Genomic DNA, 22,089 nt, shown 5'->3' with positions numbered 1-22,089 from the left:
TGTTGGGCTGCTCATTGTAAGTGAGACGGGCCTTAGACGTCTTTTCTCTGCCTAATCGGGTATTCTCCACAGGTCCTAGAGATGGTTCCGGGCCTTTTTCCCCCCTTCTTCCTAATTTATATTATCTTTAGTTACCAAAAAAAAAAAAAAAAAGGATTTATACCTTGTGTGAGAGTGTACTATTTCATGCTCTAGGATGGTATATGTACCTAAACAAGTCAATTCTGTGAGCATTTTTCAGTATATCGACTTTATGAACTTGGCTATTGCTGAGATCCTTCTGTAGGAAGGTATTGTCAGTTAAGTGAGTTTTCAAACTTCAATTTTCAATTTTTGGTAGAGTTGTTAAACAATTCATTTTCAATTTTTAAACAACATTATATACATTTTTACACACTTTTTCACCCACACGTATTTCAAAAAATTACAAATAACATTACTTAAACTTTAGTACCAAACGGACCCGATGTTTTAAACAAATCTTTTTATGCTTTGGTGGACAATGGGGGACGCTATTACAGCACCAAAAAATATTGGTTTGAAATAATGTTTGCCTATGAAATGTGGTGCAAAGAAAATGCGAGTAGCTATTTGGGCTCAGCGTCAGCACCCACCTTTTGTGGTAACAATAGAATTAACTCTCGCATCCTATGGCACTATGTCGAAATTGACATTAAGAGTATTTTCCATTCATATAAAAAGGTCACTTGTATTGGTGTACTAGTCGTATCATTATTTTCCACCATATTTCCTCCGTCGTAAATTGAACTCATTTGATTAGAATGTTTCATTCTATTTCCTTTTCTTCCCAGTGTTTCTGCATGTTTGTTTTGATTACAACATAATGTTTTTATTATCATTTTTTAACAATTTGTGGTGGTTCATGGTCGACCCAGTCAACAGTGGTGGTAATCAAGTGAAAATCCGATCAATTTTATTTTATTTTTTGTCTTATTTCTTGGACCATGTTCTGTAGTTTCACTTTCACCGCATTTTCTGTGAGATCAACACTTAGGTTCAAATTCTATTCCCCCACCTATAATAATAATAATAATAATAATAATAATAATAATAAATAACAAAACTTTTTTTTTAAGTTAAATTTTGTTTTTATTTTTGCATTTGGGTAAATATAAAAATAAAATTAGTGATGGCCAACATACCCTTAATTCGATCTTCTAAGGTGATGGCAAAGAACTTCCATAAAAGTATAAATTAGTGTAAATAGTGTGCATCAAACCCGACTAAACAAAACCAACCAATCCAATTTAGCATGATGTCTTGATTTGGTTATTTGTGTGTTGGAATTGTTTTTTTGAACCTTGTGTTAAATTTGGTTAGGATTTATAGTTTTTTTCAACATATTTAGCTCAATTAGACCTAACATATATATAAGTATATTATACCATTCGGATAAAGTTTTTTTTCCCAAACTAGTTTTAAAGAATCCCCTTTAATCCAATACATGGTAATTTATAAGATAATTTATGTGTACCAATTAAACAAGTCACATCACTCTTTTAAAAAAGTTATTTGACTAAAAGTAAGTGGACAATTCTTTCAAGTGCAGAATAATGAGTTAAAGGAAAATTCCACTAAGCATGTTTGAAGGTAAACTTTTTCCTTATTATCCTTATTTTAACTTTTTTTAGTTTGATTTACTTTGATATTTTCAGAATTAGTTTCAATAAACTTGAAAATTTGTTAGGATTATAGTAATAATTAAAAAGAAATGGGGCTTAAATAGTCTATGAAAACTCAACTTTTTACAAAATATCCTTCTTAAAAAAAAAAAAAAAAAACTTTTTACAAGACATGAAACATTTAAGTACGATCATCAGCCCGACCTAATGGTTGAGTTAGATTTTACAGACGATGGATTGAATTGAAAATTTCTCAATACGACAAAGCTTTATTCAATTCAACCCAATATTCACACTCCAACATAAAGTGTTTCAAAGATGCCCCATACGCTTACTTTGGAAGCCATAGAAAGGTAGGTTCAGCAGGAATATGATTGAAAGAAATTCCTCTTTGTGCCACCAAACATATCCAAATGTACACCCTTTTTCTGATTGAAATAAATGCTGCCGTTTGATTCCAGCAAAAAACATATAAATGCTGTCGTTTGAGACATCAAAACAACTAAACAACCTTAATAATGCATACTATTCTCTATATTCTTTTCCGTGTAATACTAAACGTGTTAAAACTACACCGGCTCAGTCCTAGGTTTAAAGGTTTAACCTACTACAACTGTAGAATATATTACTATTATGGAATAAAGGGTATTTCTCTCATTATTAGAAACGTAAATTATAGTCCTACTAATTAGTTCTTACTTCATTTAAGATTTAACTTGGCCAATGTGTTATTATTAGTTTGTCATACTGCAATCCTTGGCCATTAAGGTATCAGCTGGGCACGGCATTGCCGTTTCTCTATTTCACATTGATAATCGGTTGTTTTTTTTTTTTTTTTGAGAATGTGATAATCGATTGTTGGTTACTTGTCAGTCATTATTAAAGCTTTTAATTCACCGGTCGGCAAACTTTTATTAGTTAATTAGCTTTATATTTATGGTTTAGAATGTAATAATTATTTAAAAATAAAATAAAATTGGGATTGTCATTTCATTTGTAATTTCTCATGTTTTTTATTTAAGGGTCATGTTAACAGATGCCTTTAGAGTAATTGTTAATAAACTATAAGAGGAAAGTTTTGACACCACTTTAATGAGAAATATAAAAAGCTGTCAATAACACATTTATTGTTTTATCATTCTCCCAATAAAATATTTCTAAAAATAGTTCTTTAAGGGCATTAGTTAACATTTCTCTTTATTTAAACATAGTGTTCAGAACCCTTTAAGCAGGTATTTCATGTGTAATTCCATTGAGAATCCTTGGCCGGTTGGCCCTAAGATACTTCTCTTTCCTTTTTCTTTTTTTTTTTATTCTTCCCTTTGCATTCATTCACAAATCTCTCTCTCTCTCTCTCTCTCTCTCATGTATATTAAAATAGAAGGTAAGCTTAAGTTCCTAACATATGCAAAACGTCATTTTTGTGTGTACACTGGTTAATCGATCTATTTCAATTACTATCATCATTTAGTGACACCTATTTGTCAATAATATGCATTAATGCTTTGGCCCTACATGGAAATGAATAAGGCAAGGACAAAGGTTTAGACTTTGATCAATGAGGATCTATCATTTATCTATAGAAATTAGAGATATACAGCTCTACTCCTCTATAGGATCTCAGGGCCATCATTGCCAATATACAGCTCTTGCTCCCCCGTTTCTTTGGTTTTAAATTTAATTTTTGACCAAAATCTTCGAATGGTTTGACTCATTTTCTTACCTATTGGGCTTCCTTTTGTTCAATTTGGGAACCTCAACCCATTTCATCTATCTCTTTTTGGACATTTTGGTCAAGATGTTGATAGACAGGTTTCCATTTGTTGTTTGTGCCCTCATTTGTTGAAAAACAGAAAAAAAGGAAACAATTATCTAGCAAGTAGCAAGTCAATTTGTTGAAAAACATTGACACATGAATCATATATACTCAAAATTGTTGCAACATACTGTTTTGGACATGACAGTGAGCCTAAATTTATTTTTGGATCTACTATAAGCTGTGAACCATGTCTGCTCAGCTGTGGTGTGGATCCTACATAAGTTTGACCCGGAGTCTGCGCCAAAAATGAGATCTTGCTTGCCACCTTAACCAATCTCCAAAACGAAAAAAGAAATATATTTTATGAAAGAGATTCTAAATTTCTAATATGAAATCCTAAAACCAAAGCAAAAAATCTGCCATAAAAAAATGTCTCTTATTACATGGGTTTCTGTTCCTTTTCTTCTTCTCTTTCACTAGGGCCACTGCCAGTCTTTCATAAAAATTCATGGCCCGCACGTCTCTCTCTCTCTTAGTCCAATGCGTTTTTTAATTGAATATACCTAAAAAAAAACAGTGACTAAAACTATCTGAGCTATCAAGAAAGAAAAAAAAAAAGACTAAAATCTATTTGAGCTGTGTTTCCTAGCTATTACTGTTGGTTTTCTTCTTGGGCTTCAACGAAAGTCAACGACATTAAAAATTTTAAACCCATACATACAGCGTTTCACCTAAGTTTGAGCCTTCAATCAGGCCTCTTCCTCTTCTTTTCTCTTCTCTCTCTCTCTCTCTCTCTCTCTATCTGTGTGAAATTCTACTCTAAATTTTGTTTGTACAATACAAAAGTTTTCAAATTTTGGGTGCAGTGGAGCCTTTTTCTTGGAAGTTTTAATCAAGATCCATATTTTTATAATAGAAAGAGAATTGAGAAGCGTCATAAAGTTTGTTCCAGGAAAAAAATGGGATACTTAGAAAAATGTTGTTTTGGTAGAACTCATGCACTCCATGTTTTTTTTCTCTTCATTGTATTTTAGTTCATGTATGCGACCGAACAAAATACAAGCATGGAGCTAAAGAAAGTGAGGTAATTCTCTGCTATGTCCTCTGTTTGACTGTTTCTCTTATTCCCATTTCATTCTTAATGTAATTTGCTTAATGGGTTTTCAATTCCACAGGTTTTACAACGATGAAAAACAAAATCTACGATCTCCATGGGAAAAAAATGACACCCAGAAACAGTTAGAAAAGCCTTTGCCAGTGTACAATGTCTCTGCAGCTCTGTTAAAACCAGAGGGTGGTGGTGTTGGTGTTCGCGATTTTAAAAACCAAAGTATTAATACAACTTCCACGTTTGGAAAGCTTAAGGTTTCCCCAGAGAATCATAAGCAATGGCATAGGCGAATTCTTGATCCTGGAAGTGACGTTGTCCTGCAATGGAACAGGATTTTCCTCTTTTTTTGTTTGGTAGCACTCTTTGTTGATCCACTTTTTTTCTACGTTCCAATGGTAGTGAACAATGCCAGTACTTTGTGTATGACAACTGATTTGAGACTGGGGATTGTGATAACGTGTTTTAGGACAATTGCTGATATATTTTACATGTTACATATAGTCATAAAGTCCCGGACAGCTTTTGTATCACCAAGTTCAAGAGTGTTTGGGAGAGGTGAGCTTGTCATGGATCCAAAGATGATTTTGAGGCGGTATTTAAGATCGGATTTCTTGGTAGATCTCATAGCTGCGCTGCCTCTTCCTCAGGTACTGCAATTTGGTTTCACTGCGATTCATGTGCAACTGATTCTATGGTTTTGTAGGGGTTCAAAACAGGGAAAAAGAAAAACCAAAACAAATCTATCGTTTATTGAGGTTTATTTAGAATTTGGTTACTGAATTATAGTTAAGCAGATTGTAAAAGAAAATTATGTTGATCTCTTTATGTAATTGCCAAGTGATTCTACTAACAGAATGCAAAATTTCAAACATTAAGTAACTAATTTGGATTGAAGTGGCTTTTTAACATTCCAAATTTTCTTCTTTTCCTACTATTTCTCAGCAATTGATTGGAGCCTACTTTAGCATAAAAGAACTTTTGGATAGGAAAGAGAGGGGGGGAGGGGGGGGGGGGGGGGGGGTGGTGTTGCTAGCGATTTTGTTCGCTGCTCAGGTTTGCTGTAGAATATGTTAGATGCATTGCGAAAAAAGTGATAAATTGGATTGCTATGGCAATCCTATAATGGACTATAGTTTACACAATAACCATGAGAAATCATGTATATTCTTAATTCTTGGAAACTTTCTTTTTGCTTTGCAGATTGTGATATGGTTCATTCTACCAGCAATTAAATCCTCACAAGCTCATAGTACTGACAATACCCTTGTACTGATTGTTCTGCTCCAATATATTCCCAGACTATATCTCATTTTCCCATTAAGTTCTCAGATTATCAAAGCCACTGGTGTCGTCACAAAAACTGCTTGGGCTGGGGCTGCATATAATCTCCTACTCTACATGTTAGCTAGTCATGTATGTAACTTTTCTCTGCTTATATTTGATAACCCAACATCCAATATCTTCTCAAGTATTCTGCAAAGATTTGACTTCCGTTCTTGTAGGTCTTAGGGGCATCATGGTATTTGCTGTCCATTGAACGGTATGCAACTTGCTGGAAATCTGAATGCAGAATGGAAGATAGCCCTATAAAATGTGTCCCTCGTTACTTGTCATGTGATACTTTGGATGACGATGATCGCATCAAATGGGAAAACAGCACTGCTGTGTTTAATAACTGCAATCCAAATAATTCTAGCAGTTTCAATTATGGCCTATTTGCAAATGCCATGACAAATAATGTTGTCTCCTCAGTGTTTGTTGAGAAGTATTTCTATTGTCTGTGGTGGGGCTTACAGAACTTGAGGTATAATTCATGAACATGCTATGCTAATCATATTCACCACTTTTATTTCCAATTTAAAGGATGTTATGATACATGAGTGTCTCTGTAATCATCTGTGTTGACAGTTGAAGTCGATATTTATAACTCCTTATACTTAAGGGGAGGGCCTAATCAATTTGATCTTATTATATATACTATTCGTAAAATTTCAACTTCATTTTTTCCTCCCTCTTTTAATTGCATGTTTCTTCTCCTTCTTCTTCTTCTTCTTCTTCTTCTTCTTCTTCTTCTTCTCTTTTTTAATTGAGTTGCCACCTGATACCAACGGGGAAGAGTCACCAGCCAATGCATAGAGAAAAATAAATGACATGTTAAAACTAATACTTTACCTTATTGTCACAAGTCTCAGGCAAACTGAAAAACTCCTGTATCAAATCTTCTAACTCATGGATTTTTTGAACAACTAGTGGACTTTTTGCTAAAAATGTGAAGTATCTTGAACAAATAGTAGGTTTTTGCTTTGTTTCTGGATCTCATCTGTGCTTTAGATTGTCTATTACTTGAAAAGTCTGCATTGGCAGCATAGTATGGTACTTAAAGATATAAACTAATACTTACGACCAGCTTATAATGCTTATTTAGTGGAAAAAAAAAAAAAATCACTACTTTATTCGAGTGGCTAACAGAAACAGGTGCCTTAAATGGCTTGTTCATTCAGAATTTTGATGTCTCTCTTTTGCTTCCTATATTTTTCAGTTCTTATGGCCAGAATTTATCAACAAGCACATTTATAGGGGAAACTTCTTTTGCCATACTCATTGCAATAATGGGACTGGTGTTGTTTGCCCATTTGATTGGAAATATGCAGGTATTCTTACACTGTTATTTACTGCAATTATCCTCTGTAACCGTTATGTTCATAATCAAAATTCAATTATTTTCCATAATAAAATTAATTTCTCTTTTTCTATTGGGTTGATACTTGTAAATGATTCATTGGACCTTTAAGAATAAGATTTTTATTTTTCCAAGGCCTCAATTTTCATTCTGATTGACTCCTAAATTCTGAGAACCTTTGCTTTCTTATGTCTTCTGCATTCATCAGTAGCCGAAGAGTAGAAAGCCGGTCATTTGCTATCTTTGATAGTATGTAGAAAGAAAGATATCTTTATAATCTCTATACTTGATAGGCTCTTTTAAGGTCCTTGACAAGTACACTGTAGTGTAAACTTTTTTCAGCACTTCTGTGCAAAGTAATTCTTGGAGATGTCCTGGATATTCATAGAGGTATATTGGAATTCATTAGGGTGATGGTTTTGGAACTTAGAATTCCATTTGTTTACTAGTCTTGAACATCTCACTTATTATAATTATAGTTAGTTTTAGGTCTCTTGTGTTGCAATAGATTCACATCAATCCCTTTAGATGTTATTTCTCAAGCACTGAGAAAAGTATATTTTATAGCTCATTTTCCAGAATTTCAATTTGTTGTAGACCTATCTGCAATCTATCACTGTGAGGCTTGAGGAGTGGAGGCTCAAGCGACGAGACACTGAGGAGTGGATGAGACATCGCCAACTCCCTCAGGATCTGCAAGAACGTGTCAGGCGATTTGTGCAGTACAAGTGGCTTGCAACTCGAGGAGTTGATGAAGAGTCAATCTTACGTGCCTTACCTCCAGATCTCCGTCGAGATATCCAACGCCACCTATGCTTGGACCTTGTTCGACGTGTAAGTCCTTGTACTAGATTATTTTACTTACGCTAAAATCTGCAAGCAGTCCATGATTTGTCAAGGCAGATTCCATCCTCTGATAATGTATGTCACATATTTATGCTGTTAAACCCAGTAGCTGCTCTTATCCTATGGATGGGTGTACTTTGAGATCTTTAAGAAGATTGATTATTCAAAACAAGCAATACAAACTTCCTTATACTGTGGACTTTTCTACAATTCTCTGCAGTAAAGAAATGAGTAGTTGGTCTAGTTATGCATACCTTCTTTCCTGCTGGATATGTTGATAATTCTCTTGAATTATTGGTGTATCTTTCCCCTCCAAAATCAAGCATTTGCGTGTTGAGTGTGACCGTGTGAGGATTATCGCTTAGTAAAAATTTTGTGCCAATGCCCAAACCTTATGATCCTGCTGGTAGATATAAATGTAAACACTGGTATCATGTAGCTTCTAACTTCATTGCCTATCCCATTTGTTAATTAAGGCCACTTCTTCAGGAGGGAATACTAGAAGCTGCTATTATTAATGTGCCCGAGTGTGCATTGTGTTTGAACAGAACCCGGTATTTTGGTAGTACTCTTGTAGATACACCATGTAAATCAGCTTTTATAGAATACAAACTAATAATTCTATTTTCCTTACGAAGTAGGTACTGGATTGAACTGTTCAATGTTGGTTCCTGATTCCTATAAACCCTATCAATGCTTTGAGAAAGTCAAAGAGAAACTCTTCCACTTCCAGTTCATTCAGATTTAAAGAGAAATTCTTATTATTCCCAACATTGATAACCATCCAACAAATTGAAGCAGTAATCTTCTTCTTTTTTTTTTCTTACATCAATAGTGTAGTTGAGCTTGTCTGTTTTTCCAATTGCAGGTACCCTTTTTCTCACAGATGGATGATCAACTACTTGATGCTATTTGTGAGCGGTTGGTGTCATCCTTAAGTACTCAGGGCACCTGCATTGTTCGTGAAGGTGACCCTGTGACAGAGATGCTTTTTATAATCCGAGGGAGGCTAGAGAGCTCAACTACAAATGGAGGCCGGACAGGTTTCTTCAACTCAATTACTTTGAGACAAGGTGATTTTTGTGGGGAAGAGCTGCTTGCATGGGCGTTGCTTCCAAAATCTACTGTCAACTTGCCTTCTTCTACAAGAACAGTTAGAGCCATTGTTGAAGTGGAAGCCTTTGCACTGCGAGCAGAAGATCTCAAATTTGTTGCCAATCAGTTTAGACGTCTCCATAGTAAGAAGTTACAGCATACTTTCCGATTTTATTCTCACCACTGGAGGACATGGGCTGCCTGCTTCATTCAGGTTGCTTGGCGTCGACACAAGAAGAGGATGACTGCAAAGAGCCTTAGCATGAAAGAGTCATTCTCATATAGTCTTGATGAGCAAGTAGCTAATGAAACAGAACAAGGTAAGGAAGAGCATTCTACATCATCTTCAACTAGTTTGCAAGCAAAGCAGAACCTAGGTGTCACAATATTGGCTTCAAGGTTTGCTGCAAACACACGGAGAGGAGCTCAGAAAATCAAGGATGTTGGATTGCCTAAGTTGCAAAAGCCTGAAGAGCCAGACTTCTCAATGGAACCAGAGGATGACTAGTTCGATTGTGTTAAATTAAATTATATGAGGGCCAATGGTTATCATTGCCAAGGGTGAAGAAGATAACAAAGCTTCAAAAAATCATCAAAAGGAAATTAAATTCTTCATATGGTAGGATAGGTTTAACGCTCAGGTGTGATTGCATAAACTGTATACTAAATTGGTATTGCCCTTCCAAAAGCTGTATCAAACATGTATGATATATACTTTAGCATGTACTTATATTTAGCATGTCTTGTTAAAAGTAGATCTGACCATAGTTTAAGCATATTTTACAGCTGAAGGATTCAATGTGTGCCATAAAACTTGCAACTTATTGAGTTGTTCATTTCTAATCCTTGCATTTCTACAATCTTGGACACTGAAACTCCTAACATATAAGCCCAACTGTGAACTACAAAGAAAATGACTTGCACATTCCAGTTGACAGTGACAACACAAATTTTTTATTGCTCAAAAGAGAAAAACCATCACCATTGTTGCACAAACTATAGAACAAGGACTGTTTGACAACAGGGTCCAGTATAAATTGGTTTATCTTGAATACAAAAAAGTTTTCAAGTAGTTTTCCTCCTGACTCCATCTTCTCTTCTAGACTTAACAAGACTGAGTTTCTTTGTTATCTTATGTTTGCCTTCTCCAAAACTCTCTCTCTCTCTAGCAGGTTGAGGAATAGGCTTTATTCATTCAGGGATTATTATTTTATTGATTCTTAAAAAAAGAAAAAAAAAGTGAGCTTACAAGTGAAGCATTGAATTAAATTCTCAATGATTTAGTCAACACTCTTATAACTCAGTGGCATAGTCTGCTCTCTTAAATTAAAAGAATCAAAGTTACAATCACCATTTCCCTTATTAATGTAACTATCAAATTATCTCAATTAAAATTAAAAATAATAATTTAAAAAAAAAATAAAAAAAAAAAAAAAAAAAAAAAAAAAACTATGAGGTCAACTGAAAGTCTACATTTTTTGTTAATTACTCTAGTTCTGAACTTCTGATTATTTTATCCACCAGTAAATGATTCCAATTTTGTTAGGGCAGGAAGGCATTCAAGATATTAATTAAAAATGAATAAACAATTATTGCAATTTAAATAGAAATGAATAAGACCTTAACTAAGATGGGCCGGAGCAGGTTAGAGTCCGACCCAGGCCCAACCCAAGCATTTTATTCTCGAGACCAAGTCCAACCCAATATTTGGGGCTGATCCCATCTTGTAATTACATATTTTGGGCTTGATTCGGGTTAGCTTGTACGCTGGTAAGAAAATAATAGCTCCTCACATCCCTTAATCATCGTATAGAAATCACCACTTTAACAAGATTACAGTCCATGTAGATATTAAAATTAAATTTCTTTGCTTTAAACACCAAAGCGAAAATAATATCAATAATCATTAATACATAAATAAATAAATAAATCATACGTTTAAGCTAAATAGACAAATAATACAACCAAAATTAAGCTAAAAAAGATCTATCCATCCAAACTATTTTTTTTTTTTTTTTTGGAGAAAGCATCCAAACTAGTTGGGGGTGATTCCCAAATATAATTAAGCAGCACTAAACCCTTACTTTATCAACACAATTATAAAATTATGATTGTATGTATTAATTAATTTATATTAAAATATTAAGTGTCCGTTTGGAACAGCTTATTTAACTGAAAAGTACTGTAAATAAAAGTAAAAAGTTAGCTGAATAGTACAATAGGACCCATGAATAGTAGCAAAAATAAGCTGAAATTGCTAATAAGCTGAAATTTTCAGCTTGTCCCAAACACACACTAAGGATATGTTTGGATACCGCTTATTTTGCTGAAAACTAAAAACTTATTGCTGAAAAAAATAAAAAAATAATTTTTGAGTTACTGTTCACTCCCCCAAACACTGTACATTTGCCTTAATGCACTGTTCATGTTCATGTCCCATGAACAGTGCAAGAGGCACTAGTTAAAAAAAAAAAAAAAAAAAAAAAAAAAAAGGCAAAAACGCAGACGCGTGAGTTTTCATCCGTATCCAAGCGGATACTAAGTAGAGGAAAATGAGAGAATTAAATTAGGAGTATATGCCCACCCGCTCGTATGATGCATGAGTCAATAAATAAAAGAATGTAAAGTAATAAAAACAAATACACATAACTTACAAGAAAATTGATAATAATAAAAACCATTATAAGTTATGTGGTGAAAAACATGTAACTATTCCAATAACGTACATGATAAAAGCGACATTTAACACTAAATTATTGTCAAAACTAAAAAAAAATTAAGAAAATAAAAAATAAATTTTATTTATGATAAGAAAGAGGATACGGTTTTGATTATTATGTATGTGGAAATAATTATTTAATGTTGCAAATCTTAGGATTTTTAGACCTAAAACGCGAATTTCATAGAAAAAAATCATAAGATAAGATGGCACCCATCAAATTTTTTGAATGGTTTTCATTTTCATAAAAAAAAATAATAATAATAATAATTGTAGGGTCACGATTTGAGGTCCAAGCCCAAAAGGTATGGACTCTTGGTCCAATAAGCCCAAAACAATGAATTTGTAGAGAATGGGTCAAAGAACTAGGTCCTAGTGAATTGGACAACGGCTAGTATTGAGCTAAACGATGATCAAGCACAAATAAAAGATGTTGATGTCAATGGACTTTCAGTCTGAGGAGGCTAAATTATAGTATATTGATTACCGTTGGATACTAAGACAGTTTAGATTGCTACAGTGTTCTCTCTCTCTTTTCTCTCCCCTTCCCCCATGGGGATTTCTCACATTATATAACCTTCTTAGAGCCATCTTGATCCTACACTTGTTGATCATCCAAATTCTCACTTGAGTGCCTGTCCCATCAAACTCCTCCCTTCAACCTTCTGTGAGTTGTGGTAGCCAAGGCAACACTGTTCAGAGGTCCTCTTCACATAAATACGGCCAGAAAAGTAGCTGCATTGCATTTAATGCGGTGGTAGCAGCTTTTCTTTAGATATTTTGCGTTTCCTTCTTTCCCATATGTTTATATGGCGCACTCCCATCACCAGGGCCTTTCGGAGGGGCCCTCTAATTTCTAGAGTTACGCATTTGAGCTACATCGATCGCATGTGAGGAGGTATTCCTCCTCGGATCATCTCTCATGCATTTCCTGTTTATGGGACTTTAACCTTGAGTCCCTTTTGTGACCATTTGCCTCTCCTCGGATTCGCCAATTGTCCCGGGTGAAGCCCAAAGCCCACTACATGATTTTGAGTCTTTGTCCCTACAATAATAATAATCCTTTTATTTTTTATTTTTATTTAAATTTAGTGATCAAGAAACTTATTAACTTAATAGTATTGTCATGTTTTTAATAGAAACATCCATATTTCGAATATTTCTCTTCACTTAAAATATATAAAATAAATGCAAAAAGAAAATTAAATGATCCCTTTTACGAAAATAGAAAGTTAAAAACCTAATCTCTCTTCTATGATTCTATCACAATTTCATTGTCCATTTTTATAACGTAAATGCATTTTTTTTTTTTTTTTTTTTGTGGGTAGAAGTAAAATGTTGTATACCTCTTAAAGTTTTTTAGTTTTTTACATCATGTCTTGAAAATACATATAGCCAACCTAAACATCATGCATGCCATGAAAGACATGCTATTATAACAAATGATTGTTTGAAGGGTGAATTACCAACAAAAAAAAACAAGTGCATTACAAATTGACCCTGGATATGTCAAATCATTGAAAATTTTCTTACATACTCTTTTACATGTAAGGATATGTACAACTATAAGGTAACTTTAATTTCGACCAGATTATAAAAAATAATTTTTTTTTAAAAAAAAAAACTTTAATTTCGACCATCCATTTTAATGAGAATATGAGAATTTGAACAGTCACCTTTTTTAAAAATATCAAGAGGTGCTACTTGAAATATGTTAGAGATAATATTATTGTAGTTGTTGTGTAATGACCATGGTTTTAAAAACCGGTACGGTGAAAAAACCGGAAAATGAACTAATTACCGGTTTTATGGTCGGACCTCGATGGTCGAACCGGTGACGTCATAAATAATTTAATTAATATTTATTTAAATTATATAAATAATTAATAATTTTTTAATATACTAAAAACATAATTAGGCTCATGACTAGCACATTACAAAGAGTTCACTGCCACACATTTACTGATTTACAACATTTATCAACAACTCATTGAAAGCCCATTAAAAAATCCTCCTCCAATTAGGCAATCACAGAACAGAGAACCTAAGATGAAGCCGAGAACTTGAATGGAGAATCTGAGATGAAGCTGAGAGAAATGAAAAAAAAAAAAAAAAAAAAAAAGAACCGAGAAAAGAAAATTATCAAAATCAAAATCAAAATCAAGTAATCAAAAAATCAAGTAATAATTGAAAGATAGAAATAAAAGTTACCACTTAGGCACATACCCAGTGAAGTCCAGTGAAGTGAAGGAATGGAGAACCTGAGATGACCGAGAGAAATGAAAAAAAAAAAAAAAAACAGAACCGAGAAAAGAAAATTATGAAAATCAAAATCAAGTAATCAAAATCAAGTAATAAAATCAAAAGAAAAGAATGTTACCTTACCTGATGAAGCCAAGAAGTAGAAAGCAGAGCACTTTAGAGGGCGAGACCGAGAACCCGTAAGGATGAGAAGGAAAAAACCCAAAAAGAAAAAAAAAAAAAAAAACCCAGTACTTCAAACCTGTGAGCTTGAGTGAGGCGGAGAGGAAGAAAAATGTTTGAGGCGGAGAGGGCGAGGCAGAGAGGAAGAGACTAGAGAGTGTGAGCGGCGAGTTACAGAGGTAGAGAGAGTGAGGCGGAGAGGGCGAGGCAGAGAAGGCGAGGCAGAGTGTGAGGCGAGGTACAGAGGCAGTGAGGCGGAGAGGGCGAGCGGCGACTGGCGAGGCAGTGAGGCGGAGAGAGTGAGGCGGAGAGGGCGAGCTCTGAGCGGCGAGGCAGAGAGGCTGTGAGCGGTGAGGAAGAGAGGCTGTGAGCTTGGGTGAGGCGGAGATATTGAGATTGGAGAGTCTGAGTTTGAGATAGTGAAAAATGAAAATGACAAACACAAAATGAGAGTGAGCTTTAGGGTTAGGATCCCAGCCTAAAACGACGTAGTTTTGTTGTTTTAGGGTAAAACAACAAAACTACGTCGTTTTAGGCTGGGAAAGGACAAAAAAATAAGTAACCGGTCAGTAACCGGTTTAACCGTGCCAGTTCCCGGTTTTTCGGTTGAACCGGCCGGTTTTTACTGTTTCACGGTTTTTACATTATTTTCGGTTTTTTAACATAACCGGACCGGATTGAAGGCCGGTTCCCGGTTGAACCGGTCGGACCGACCGGTCCGATCCGGTTTTTAAAACTGTGGTAATGACCCAAGAGGTTCACCCTAGTGTAAAGCCAGTCTAGGGCAAATCTTAGACATTGTAACTCCTATATATACCCTACTAGGGTTCTTTGTAAACATACTTCATCGTATAATAATAATGTAGCCGTTAGGACTCTATACCATAAACAAAGACCGTCAAACTGAATCACAACTACAGCGATAATAAATCACCTTATAGGTGAACAAAATTTTTTATAATCTTTTTTTACAATAGTTCATGTGATATGTTGTAATTGTTGTTAATAATAAAAATAATGTAAATAATATACTTATAAGAGCATCCATATTGGTGGAGCCATAAATTTAGCAATATGACTCTAAAAAAAGTTATTTTATCTATCTTAATTTCTCACTTTACAAAACACCCAACATCAGTGGTTTTATTTTAGTTTTCAACACAATAAAATAATATATTCACTACAATAAAATAGTATATTCACTACAAAACAGTGTGAACACATGAATAAAATAAGATATTTAATATAAAGTAGTATAAATATACAATTTAATAATACTTTTTTTTTACCTTTGAGCTACCGTGCACAGCCACTTTTGATTGTAAAACCAAATTATTTGATTTTGGTTCCACTAATACAACCATAAATTTGTATTTGGTGGTGCTAAAAATAGTAATATAACTTTTGAGCACCACCAATATTAATGGTCAACGGATGTTATTTCAATTCCAATTTATTACAACACCACCTTTGTCAAAAAAGTTTATACCCCTAGCATTAATGTCACCCTACCCTAACCGACTTGCCAGCTTAGCTGCTTTAGGTATATTCCAAAGTGAATAAAATGAGATACTAGGGGCATAACAATTGGCTTGTCAAATCAAAGATTTTGTTAATCGGCAGTCCATGACAAACCTTTAATGGAGTGGACCATAGATGGATGGTCAAGGACATGGGGTTAATTTGTACTTGGCCCTATTGCTAACCAGAAACCACCATATCTACAAAAGCCAGAATCAGCTTATGCCCTACAAAAGATATTGGTCCTCTCAATTATGTATGTATAACCAACCCTATAATTCAAAAGTATAAAGTGCGTTGATGAACCTAAATCCTCAGCCGGCCACCCCTATAGTATATAAAGCTAAGCTTGGTTTCACCCATTTCTCCTGCCGACACTTTCTATTCATCTAGATTTCAACTCAAAACTTGCACACGTGCACTGCAGAAGAAACAAAATAGTAATAGAATGGCAAAAAAGGGTGGTGAGTTTCAGCTACATGTGTGTGTAGTGCATGTGTCATCATTCATGTATGTTTGAGAGAGAGAGGTAGGTAGAATAATTGTTTGTTATTTGAAATAACCAGAAAAAAAAAAAAAAAAAAAAAAATGTACAGAAAGATGTCTTACATGTCTCACTAACTAAAAAAGAAAGAATCTATAAACCAGAAAGCATTGTGCAATCCCATTCTTAGACTCTACTCTTTGCATTCTACGTTATATAAATACACAGTATGGCTTGAATAGGAGATGCCAAATTACACACAAGCAAGAGTTGATGTCAACTGTAATATACTAAAGAAAATAGAGTATTCTATTCCTATCTACAACAAAAGATAATTCAATCCCTATCGAAGATTACAATGACCAATGCCCTATGTGGGAAATAAATGACTAAAAATAAAAATTGTAAATATGGTGTGGAGGATGATGGGTAAACACAGAATTAATCCTATGGGACACTTAAAATCAAATAAGGAATGCAAGAAATTTATTTTTATTGAATTGGAGGGCTACCCCTTCACTGCAATCTTCCCATGCAAAAAGGAACCGATTTCCTCGCTTGCACTGCCCACACAGATCATCATTGCTGCTAAAATGCACACAGACTGAATCTAAGCAGAAGGGTGGTTTTTCTTTCTACTCCTTTGTATTGCTTCCCTTCATTATTAGCTCATCTGCTCTCCAATTAGATCAAGACCCACAAGAAGGAATGTCACCCCTTGGAAAAGCAGGAAGTAGAAGTGGACTCCTTGTGCAGATAACAGGCTCCTGACAGAAGCCGTGAGCAAAAGGAATGCCAGCGCAAGCTCCTTCCTATATATCTTGTTAACTTTCTTAACGGGAACTTGAGCTGCTTCTTTCTGTTCCTTAATTTGGTTCAGTTCAGAAAGGTCACTCTCAGAAGCTCCTCTGTAGATCTGTGGTTGGTTCATTGTTTTTGAATCCTTTTCAGCAACAGCCAGTAAATCGGATTCTGATGACCTGCCAGCTTTCTTGGTGACAACCCACTCATAAGAGCTACCCAACTGGAACAATCCAGATATCATTGCATTGAATTTTGTAACAGACATGGTATTCTCAAATAGGAGATAAGGAACAATGAAGGGGAAGGATTTTGGGGCTGGAAGAATGTTGAGGAAGGACATAAAAACAGGCACATAACAAATAACCCACACAGGAAGCTCAGCCTCTGGGACAAACATGGTTAGAGGAAGAATTATGCAGAACAATGTGAAGGAATAAAAGGGAAGGATAAGTTTCCTCAAAAGAAAGAATAGCAGTATCATGTTGGCTTTCTTACATACTGATATCTGCAATATCAAAGAGTTAAGCCTTTTTAGTTCTTATTTAAGTAATCAATAGTTGCAAATGAAGACCGTATACTACAGTTATAAGTAATCAGTATGTGGGAATGATCAAGGTTGACTATCTGAGGTACCTTAGAAGTTATAATTGCTGGAAGACACAATCTAAAAAGTTGCATTGGACCAGAATGCCAGCGATGTTGCTGCTTCCTGTAAGCTTCATATGACTCAGGAACTTCACAAAGGACCTGAAAATGTACATACATTAAGGCTTGAAAGCGAAACAGTTCTACAAATTTTCAGGTTATAAGGAAAGGCTTAAAAAAATTAGGTCCAATTCATGTGCTTCTTCACTTACATCTGTATTCATATGTTACATTACCTTTACATCATTCAGGAAGATAAACTTCCAACCATTGAGATGAGCTCGGACAGCTATGTCCATATCCTCAACAGTGGTCCTTTCAAGCCAGCCTCCAGATTCCTCCAGGGCTTTAATTCTCCAAACACCAGCAGTTCCATTGAAACCAAAGAAATTAAGGAATACCCCATTAACCTGCTGTTCCACCTCAAAGTGGAAACACAAATTAATGTTTTGGAGACGAGTCAACAAGTTCTCATCCTTGTTCACGAAAGACCATCTAGCCTGAACCAAACCTAGTTCAGGATTGTCCTGCAATACAAGGTAAGAGAGACAAACAGATTAATTCCTGAGCAGTACTTTGACCAAAGAATTTCACTAAAAAGTGTATAATTCTTTTTCCACCTTGAAATGTGGTACAGTTTGCTTAAGAAAATCAGGATTAGGTTGGAAATCTGCGTCAAAGATTGCAACAAACTCATAACCCTTAACATAATCACAGCCCATCGCTGACTTGAGATTCCCAGCTTTATAACCGGTTCTAACCAAGCGATGTCGATAGATTATGTTGATGCCCCTTTGGCTCCATTTGGTAACCTCTGCCTTAATTAACCATTGAATACTCTCATCATCAGAATCGTCAAGCACTTGAATGAGTATACGGTCCTTTGGCCAATCAAGTTGGCATACCGCAGAGATAGACTGCTCATAAACCTGCTTGAGGTCAATATCAAAAACGTTATCAACATCAAGAAAAATCTACCAAAATAAAGCCAATAATTATTTATACATATTTGAACTAATTTTTGATGTCCTCATCAGACATATCAACTATAAGGGTAACTTCCTCAATTCCACTAACTAAAAAAACAGATCTGACCGTGACACAATTCTCAAATCCTTTTTAAGTACTGCTGAATTATATCTCAATAGTTTTATTTTTTATTTTTATTGGGCAAAGGCACATATTTCTATTTTTATCTTTAACACTTTCTGACTTTCATCATACCTGAACCATGCAAAATACTCCGGACTATTACAAACCCCTCAACAATTTATTAAATTTCACATTATTCCATTCCCCAAAACAACATAACTCCTCTTCAAAAAAAGAAAAGAAGAACAATATAACTCTTAGAGCCTAGTGCAGAAAAACTCCCAAATCCAGAATTTTCCACTAGATAGAAGCTAAGTAATCTAAAGATATTGTACAAAAAAGTAAGAAGAAAGCAAGAGAGAGATAAAAAGTTGAGTTTTTTATTTACCTCCTTCTCATTACACATTGGAATTTGAACAAGAACCATAGGAAATTCATAGCCTGACCCTTCCAAATCATCAGACTTGAAGGGATCCCCCACAATCCTGGGCTTAATCTTCTTGTATTTTATCCACAAGCAACCTAGGCAAAGCACCATACGGTCTGCTGATTGGATAAGGAATAGCAGAACACAGAATTTAGAGAGTGCTTGAATTAGTGGTGCAATGTAATCAGCCCTGAACGTCAACCAAGCAACAAAGACCATGTGGAGCACGCCTTCCAAATCAGAGGTCTTGGGAATGTGCAAACTGGGATTGTTGAAGTAATGCCAGCCTTGCAAATAAGCAACAACCTCAAAGGCCAATATTGCCAAGGCTGTCACTAGGAACACTCTAATCACTCTAAAAAGCAATTTCCCCTTTCCCATCTTCTCACTTGCCAAGGTTACTCCTTGCCTATGGATCAGCCTCTTCTTGATAGCTCCAAGCAATGCCCAAAGCACAGTGGCTAGCCAAGCAACACAACCGACAGCACGGTTAGCCTTGAGAAGCAAAACCCATGTCACTTGCTTTGCATTCTTGCCTCTACTTTTCTCTACAGGCCTGAAGGCAGAGTCTGGACCATCAATCTCCACAACTGAGAAATTTGGGTTCTCCATTGTGACTACCACTGGGTTTCCCTTGCGGGTATCTTTTGCCCACCAGTTAGAAAAGTCCAATCTTGGAGCCATTAAAGTTTGGAATTTGGAACCTCAAACTGAAAAAGTAACACAAAAATGAAGAACCTTTGAAAGAAAAAAAAAATTTCAGAACCCAGATCTCAAAATTGAGAAATGAGCAAAACCCATTTTGAGAAAATAGCTAAGAATATCAAAGAAAGGCTAAAAGGAATTCACTTTAAAGACCATGCATTAATTCCACACACACATAATGTGAGAAAGTAAAAAGAAGAAAAAAACCAAGAAAGAGAAGGGGCCCTGGGAGGTTAGTGCTTTGTTCAGTTCTATGTAATTGTAATTGTACTCTCACAAACACAAAAGCCAGTCTCGCTCACTCTTAAACATGGGAAAAGCCACATTATGAGGGAAGGTATCTTCTGCAGCTGTAAGAGTCCTTCGAAACCATGTGGGGTATTTGTCAAGCAATCCAGACAACAAAAGCACAGCCGCCCAAGTAACTCCCTCCAAATTTTTTACTACTCTTAATTTTTGGTGTATAATTTCCAGCTTATAGAATCTAACTTTAGTACTTTAAAATGGCATTAAGGTTTATTTTCCTTAAAAAAAAAGTTTTTTTTTTCTCTTAAAAAAAGAAAGTGTAAAACGAACATATGCTACTTGAAGCTGAGCAAGCAAGTTGGTAGAGAGAGTATACAGGAGTTGACTATAAGTAAACACACTTTCATTATGTTGTGAAAAATCAAGATATGGTTTTTTTTTTTTTTTTTTTTTTTTTTTTTTTTTTTTTTTTTTTTTTTTTTCAGGTGTTTGAGTGTGTTGACTTGACTCCAAGTGTAAGCAAGCTCGCTTGGAATGAAGGAAAATGGAATAAAAAGCAGAGCTAGACATGGTAAGTTGGTAACTCATTATAATAAGAACCTTTTTTTGGTGCTATGCTTAGATTTGCCTTAAGTCAGCTTTCCTGTAATAGTAAAAATAATAATAATAATGGTAAGTAAAAACAAAAAGGAAAGTAATAGTAATATTTAACTAGTGGTAAATTTTTAGAGAGACATGTTACACATGTAAGTTGTGTATGATTGAGAATATTCTTTTATGCTTTTACATCGTCAGGAGCTAAGGGCTATGGGGATAATTCTATTAAATCACTTCATTAGTTTACAAAAAGAATAAACCTTTAGCTCTCATCAAAAAGAATAAACCTTTAGCAAAATAAATAAATTTAAAACAAAAAATAAAGTTAAGATAAAAATATATATATATATATATATATATGGATTAGGGGCCCACATCAAAGGCCCATACTGGCCTGTACTAAACCCTTTTCTGTGTAGAAGAAAAGTATCTCAGTGAAGGGTATAAATGTCGGTTTCCTTTCAGAGAGTACAGACTTTGTGAATGGCAACCCTAATACAGTAATACTAATAGGCATAATAATTTTATTATGAAAACAATAAATTTTGAACAAATATATTTTGGACAAAAACAAATGTGGCGACATGACTGTCTTGCCCATAAAAAGTGAATATATATTTTATAAAAAAAAAAATTGATAAAAAGTGGATACATATTAAATTGTCATACAGGTCTTTGGAGGAAATTCATATCATAATTCATTAATTATTTTTTTCATTAAAATATAGTAGTACACCATCATTAGATGATTAAGGAACAAAAGCTTTTAGAAATGTGCTTGCCCCAATAAAAAGAAAAGTAGTACACGAAGTATATATATATATATATATTTAAAAAAGAAGATAAATATTTTTTTGATCGGCAAAGAATATAAATATTATTGTAGAAAACAATGTAGGAGTAAATTAATATATATAAGGCAAAGAAGATTACGGTGTGGTTGATCTAGAGAATCATGTTGGCTTTAGTAGTATGGATTGTTTTCTTTACTCCCCGCAATAACTTGTAGTAATGTAGTATAGTTATAATATACCTATTCATGATTTGGTCCCACTATCAAAAATTAATATTTAGTAGTAAATGTCTAAGGTCTTTTTCTTACCAGAATGCTTCTCATAAGACTCACAAACTCTTTTGTCTACTCTCTTATTAATTATTTAGGTATTTTCTTGTAATCAAAAGCAAAGAATCTCATCTCTTCCATACCATGCTTTATTTTGCACTTTTTGAAGGAGATTGATAATGGCATTTCCTTCCTAAAGGAGATAATATTATGGGCCCAATTAACTGA

The 22,089-nt window shown here is 34.6% G+C and overlaps 2 protein-coding genes across 2 annotated transcripts; one reads left to right on the top strand and one right to left on the bottom strand.

Moving 5' to 3' along the window:
* The first annotated feature begins 4,028 nt into the window (after positions 1-4,028).
* LOC126709336 (probable cyclic nucleotide-gated ion channel 14) lies at positions 4,029-9,977 on the top strand. The gene is made up of 7 exons (XM_050409539.1): positions 4,029-4,486; positions 4,578-5,160; positions 5,714-5,926; positions 6,016-6,317; positions 7,053-7,164; positions 7,791-8,027; positions 8,908-9,977. Exons 1-7 carry the CDS (start codon positions 4,440-4,442, stop codon positions 9,640-9,642), a joined length of 2,229 nt encoding a protein of 742 aa, XP_050265496.1. The 5' UTR covers positions 4,029-4,439; the 3' UTR covers positions 9,643-9,977.
* Positions 9,978-16,416: 6,439 nt separating this feature from the next.
* On the bottom strand, positions 16,417-20,450 carry LOC126708679 (probable xyloglucan glycosyltransferase 5). Its single transcript, XM_050408535.1, has 5 exons — positions 19,212-20,450; positions 18,352-18,660; positions 17,968-18,258; positions 17,720-17,833; positions 16,417-17,591 (listed from the first exon to the last, which is right to left on the bottom strand). Exons 1-5 carry the CDS (start codon positions 19,932-19,934, stop codon positions 16,947-16,949), a joined length of 2,082 nt encoding a protein of 693 aa, XP_050264492.1. The 5' UTR covers positions 19,935-20,450; the 3' UTR covers positions 16,417-16,946.
* Positions 20,451-22,089: the final 1,639 nt, after the last annotated feature.

Source organism: Quercus robur, chromosome 12 (genome assembly GCF_932294415.1).
Source record: "Quercus robur chromosome 12, dhQueRobu3.1, whole genome shotgun sequence".
NCBI lineage: Eukaryota > Viridiplantae > Streptophyta > Magnoliopsida > Fagales > Fagaceae > Quercus > Quercus robur.
The sequence above is the reverse complement of the archived record's forward strand: the minus strand, read 5'-3'. Positions and strand labels throughout refer to the sequence as shown.

Bases quoted from the DNA above. Each gene is read 5' to 3' on its own strand.
- LOC126709336 (XM_050409539.1), top strand. From the start codon at position 4,440: ATGTATGCGACCGAACAAAATACAAGCATGGAGCTAAAGAAAGTGAG. The intron at 4,487-4,577 runs GTAATTCTCTGC...TCAATTCCACAG, and splicing joins ATGGAGCTAAAGAAAGTGAG to GTTTTACAACGATGAAAAAC. The intron at 7,165-7,790 runs GTATTCTTACAC...AATTTGTTGTAG, and splicing joins ATTTGATTGGAAATATGCAG to ACCTATCTGCAATCTATCAC.
- LOC126708679 (XM_050408535.1), bottom strand. From the start codon at position 19,934: ATGGCTCCAAGATTGGACTTTTCTAACTGGTGGGCAAAAGATACCCGC. The intron at 18,259-18,351 runs GTGGAAAAAGAA...CTTGTATTGCAG, and splicing joins AAACTGTACCACATTTCAAG to GACAATCCTGAACTAGGTTT. The intron at 17,592-17,719 runs GTACCTCAGATA...TTGATATTGCAG, and splicing joins CAGCAATTATAACTTCTAAG to ATATCAGTATGTAAGAAAGC.